At 50.0% G+C, this 4,871-nt stretch overlaps 1 protein-coding gene across 1 annotated transcript; it reads right to left on the bottom strand.

Moving 5' to 3' along the window:
- Positions 1 to 803: 803 nt before the first annotated feature.
- CKS2 (CDC28 protein kinase regulatory subunit 2) lies at positions 804 to 3,288 on the bottom strand. The gene is made up of 3 exons (XM_063179848.1): positions 3,125 to 3,288; positions 2,194 to 2,321; positions 804 to 1,244 (listed from the first exon to the last, which is right to left on the bottom strand). Exons 1-3 carry the CDS (start codon positions 3,181 to 3,183, stop codon positions 1,192 to 1,194), a joined length of 240 nt encoding a protein of 79 aa, XP_063035918.1. The 5' UTR covers positions 3,184 to 3,288; the 3' UTR covers positions 804 to 1,191.
- Positions 3,289 to 4,871: the final 1,583 nt, after the last annotated feature.

Below are 4,871 nucleotides of genomic sequence, written 5' to 3'. Positions count from 1 at the left end.
TCCCGCCGCCCGGCCCAGCGCAGGGCGCGCCGCGATGACGCCACGGCCCCGCCCCCGCTGCCGTGCGCGCGGCCGCTGCCGGCGCCGCCCAGCGGGCCCCGTGCGGGAGCGGCGCCGGCAGCGCCCGGGGCTCGGCCGAGGCGCCCTGCGGCAGGCACGGCCCCGCTGTGCCACAGGAGAAAGGGCGGCACGGAGCACGGGCACGCACGCACCCGCGACAGGCACCCAGGCCTCGGTGGAGACATTCTAGGGAAAAACACGACTTAAGCAGATGATTAGTGAAGGCGCTTGGTTCAGACTTGGACAGACCTGCTCTAACCAGCCTGGTCCAGACCAGCGCTTGAGGCAGACATCTCTGGTTCTTTTCCTCACCAAACTTTCCAGATTACTTCGTCTGCTCCACTAGAGCTCACATTACAGAGGCAGAGCACACACTTCACCCTGTGTGCTGGCCCTCCCACACCCTTACAGCTTCTGTTGGCCTTCCAAATTGTGCACAACCACAACACAATTAGCGTGTGAAATGAACCCGTTTCTCTTGAGAGTTACTCAGTATACAGAACCACCTCCCGCAAAGGCTCAGTGGTAATGTGGATGCAAGACAGGAAGAGCAGGTTACAACCCCAGAGTAAAAAAAAATTTGCATTGGCAAAGCTGAACAAAGGAGCCTTAGAAGCTCTTCAAAATACTGAGTACTACTCAACCCTAGGTTTATACGTAGTAATACCAGGTTCATCAAATGAGATTTGTTTTTTGAAGCAGGCAGTCTTAAAAACATTAAATCACAACTCCAGACACTGAGGTTTCATAAAGCATTTAAAAAGTTTATTTCTTAAGCCTACTGACTACTAAACAGTTGAACTACTGGATTTGAACATACTAGACTACAGCAGAAAATTTGAGTGCAAAAGTTACAGAACACTAACAAAGTGATGAGCTAATTAGAACATGCAGCACAAACAAAATTTAAGTCAGAGAGGCACTTACATTAACATTAAAAGATAAACTCATCACTCTTTGAACATCATAGCAGCCTGCTTGGAATTGCATTTGACTGAGCTTTGTTGCTGTGAATAATACAGCTCATGCACAGGTTCGGATGTATGTTTTGTAAATTTAAAGTATTCACTGAATACTACCAACATATATACACTCATATACATAGTTCCAGAAGATTCAAAAGGCCATGGCTTATTTCTGCTCATCCTTTGGAAGCGGTCTTCTGAAGAGCAGAATATGTGGTTCTGCAGAAAGAAAATTGAACAAAGTGAGTTTGTACAAATCTTGATTAAAGCGATTTCTGTAATCTTGAACAATAGTTGAGACTTAGTTTCAAATAAATAATTAGAAAGTCTAAGTATAGCCCCACGTGTAATATTAACAGACCAAGTACGCAGTACTTTTACAACAGTCAAATTTTTATTTTTATACCCAATGCTGGCAATATCCTAAGTTTAAGAGCCTTACAGGAGGGAAATGCTAGGAAAATCCAGAGTATTTTATAATGTCTCCTCACATTGGGCTACTTTGATAAACACTGTTACTGTAACTTTGACAAACTGCTGATACTGTCTGTTGGGTACATATCAAACACCAACAAAATCCACCTTGGCTAATACAGCCTGCTCACCTTATAATCAGTCTTCTTAATTTTAAATGCCTCCAAAAAAGTCTAAAATATCAAAGGTACCCAAATAAGGGAAACACTGGAAGGCTATGCTCATTTTATCACCTGATTCTTCAGAAACTTGGAACTTCATGCTGCTGCAATTTATCAATCAACCTGTTACTTATTAGTCAAGCTAGTCAATGGCACAAGCCTGGAATGGCTGATCCCGTAATACCAACATCCTAGTTAGTAAGGGTCTTAGGCCTTCACACCCCATTAACTGAAATACTGATTTTTCAGGAGGCTCTGCAACTAGAGTTAAAACTATCCTCTAGAATTTTCAGAGGATTAATACAGGACCTTGTCTACATGAGCATCTATTAAGTTGTTGTACAAAAAAATAGGTGCCATAAAGTCAGCTTTATGACTTAAAGATATGCTGCTCTATTAAATTTGGTTTAGTCACTGCATACTCATGTTATTTAAGAGCTCACAAAAAGCCTGTTTCTATGGGCAGAGGCAGGAACATCTCCAGTCTGATATTTGATTTTTTCCTTTGCCTAATTCTGTTCAGATGTGCTCACCTGGCTCATGGATCATATAGTGAACCCAGCCAAGACTCTGCTGAACACCAAGTCGTCTCCACTCTTCTTCAGACATCAGATGAGATTTTGGCACTTGTTTTGAAAGTTCTCGTGGCAGCATCACATGTCTGTAGAGGTTTAATTATTAAACGCATACACAAAATACTATACACTAGAAAATTGGAAGATACCTGCACTGACAGTTACCACGTTACACTCACTTGGCCTATAAAAAAAACAAGAGTATTGAATTTTGGCATGAATTTGATTATGAAAGCCGTCCCAGAACCCAGTTTAAAATCACTTACGACTATTAAACGTTACATCTGTAAAGCAACTGCAAATTGGGAGCCAAACTATCTTATAGATGAGATTTAGACCCCTTCAGACTCCAATGACTATATACTCAGAGAAACAGGCGCTCCTGGCAACAGGCTGATATATCAGCTACTTGAAAAATAAGAACTTTGGACTTCTAAAGTATTTGTAATACCGATTTCAAGTCTAGAAGAGTTAAACTTCAACAGTTCCCCGTCGGCAGGGGACGAGGCTGCCCCATCCCAGGCTCTGCCACAACCTCTTCCCTGGAGTTGGCGCAGCGGGTATCGCCCCTCCGCCCTTACCCTGTGGCCAGGGCTTGTGGGGGCCGCTCACCGAGCGGCCTGCGCCAACCGGTAACAGCATTCGGTCACTCGTCCTCTTCGTCCCACCAGTCCAAAGCCACCCGGAAAGCCCCCACGGAGGGGTTCGGCACAGCCCCTTCCCGCTGGCCTTGCGCCCTCTCTGGCTCTATTCTGCCGGCGGAGCCGCCTCATTCACTGAGAGCAGCCCGCACACCTCAACCGAGGCGCCTGCCCGAGCTGCCCGCCTACGGACCAGCTCCTCCTAACCGCTCCAGCTGGCCCTTAGGCACCCTCCTACAGCTTCTTACCGGTACTCGTACTCCTCATCAGAGTACTTATCGGAATAGTAGATCTGCTTGTGGGCCATGGCGGGCGGCAGCGCAGGCTGGAGCAGCGGGACGAGCAGCGGCCTCAGAGTACTCCCTCACGGACGCCTCGCGCACTAACTGCCCCCTTCCGCGCCCCGCACCGTTTGAATCCAACGGCTCGACTCCCATTGGCTCTCGCCGGAGCCGGCCAATCGCGTGTCGCGCTGGCGCGCCCTACCCGAGCCCGCCGCCGCGTGACTCGCGCGCTCACCGCTCCCAACCAATCCCCGGCGGTTGCGGCGGGCGGGGGAGCGTTACGTAACAGGCGGTAGCCGTCGGGCAGACGGCGGCGCGGGCCCGAAGCGGGGAGGCGGGGCTAGCGGGGGAAGGGGCGCGGTTGATGATTGGCCAGCGGCGGCCGGGGCAGACGCGGCTGATGATTGGCCAGCGACGGCCGGGGCAGGCGCAGGCCCTTTCAGCCTACGGCGGGGCGGCCGGGGTGGGGCCGCTGCGCCCACGTCGCACATGCGCAGCTCGACCCGCCGCTCTGCGGTATTGCTTTGCGCTGCTGCACTCGGCCCGGCCCGGCTCAGTCTTGCCTTGCCCTTCCCTTCCCGACTTGGCCGGGCTCGGCTGGGCTCGGTCCCGGTGTACAGAGAGCCTGCTTATTTCAGAGTAGTGAAAAAGTCATGGCTTCGTCCTTTTAACTGAGCGTCGTGTTCACTTTAAAATCGTGCTGTCCCCTCGCTGCCGGGTAGCTGCTGTAAGCCCGTGGTGTCCTGGGGCGCAGCTGTCGGGAATGGCTGCACCGTCAGTCCTATTTGGTCAGCGTGACCCAGATAAAACGCGGGGTGCAGGTGTGCCCAGAACTGCGGGCAGCATTTCAGTTACAGCAATTTCAGCATTAAGGATGTTACAAGCATCCTTAACCAGAGAAACAAACCATGGAATGCTTCCCTGGGAATGCGCACATAGCAGGCTGCCAGGGTTTGCTGGGAGGTGCTGTGGCTCCCCAGATAAGCCGTGCTGCTTCTGCCCTGTGGGATGAGATAAGCACGGTGGGAGAGATCAGCCAGAAAGAGCGATCCCGCGGTCGCTTTCATAGAATCATGGAACCATGGAGTGGTTGGAAGGGGCCTGAAGGATCACGTCGTTCCAGGCACAAACCGTGGATACATAGGGACACCTTTCTCCAGGTCAGGTTGCTCAGGTTGAATACCTGGCTGTGAACACCCCCGGGATGGGGCACCCACGGCTGGCCTGGGCAGTCTCTTCAGAGCTTCACGCCCTTGCAGTAAAGAGTTTATTAATGTCTAAATTCCTCCCACTCTCCATGCCCCCTGCCCGTGGTGTACTCCTCTCTCCTCTCCTCTCCTTGCTGGGCCTCTGCAGAAAAAAGGAGCTAAGTCTTTAAAGAAGTTTTTGCTTCCTTGGTGCTGCCAGAAACGTGGGTACTGCCCGTGGTTATGTAATGCATCTGTCTGAAAACAGTTCTGATGTAGGAAAAAAACCAAGCAAATCCATGTGATGCATGACTGCTGATACACATGCGTGGGTAATAGGTATGATTTTTTTAGTAGCATTGTTTCTACTGGCACTCCAGCTTGCCTTAAACAAAAAAAAGTTTAAGCCAGTATCACACCGTGCAACCATTAAAAGAAGTGCTTCTCATAATCTAGCAGTAATATTTTTCTCTTAATTTGACTGCATATTAGAGCTTTTTAGGCACAGGTCATTTACAGGAAAA

This window comes from Melospiza melodia, chromosome Z, assembly GCF_035770615.1.
Source record: "Melospiza melodia melodia isolate bMelMel2 chromosome Z, bMelMel2.pri, whole genome shotgun sequence".
Taxonomy (NCBI): domain Eukaryota; kingdom Metazoa; phylum Chordata; class Aves; order Passeriformes; family Passerellidae; genus Melospiza; species Melospiza melodia.
Note: the sequence above shows the minus strand (reverse complement) of the source record. Positions and strands in the feature narration are given on the sequence as shown.

Coding starts and splice junctions, on each gene's coding strand:
- CKS2 (XM_063179848.1), bottom strand. CDS start 3,183: ATGGCCCACAAGCAGATCTACTATTCCGATAAGTACTCTGATGAGGAG. Junction 2,322..3,124: donor GATGAGGAGTACGAGTACCG/GTAAGAAGCTGT, acceptor AAACCTCTACAG/ACATGTGATGCTGCCACGAG. Junction 1,245..2,193: donor CTATATGATCCATGAGCCAG/GTGAGCACATCT, acceptor TTCTTTCTGCAG/AACCACATATTCTGCTCTTC.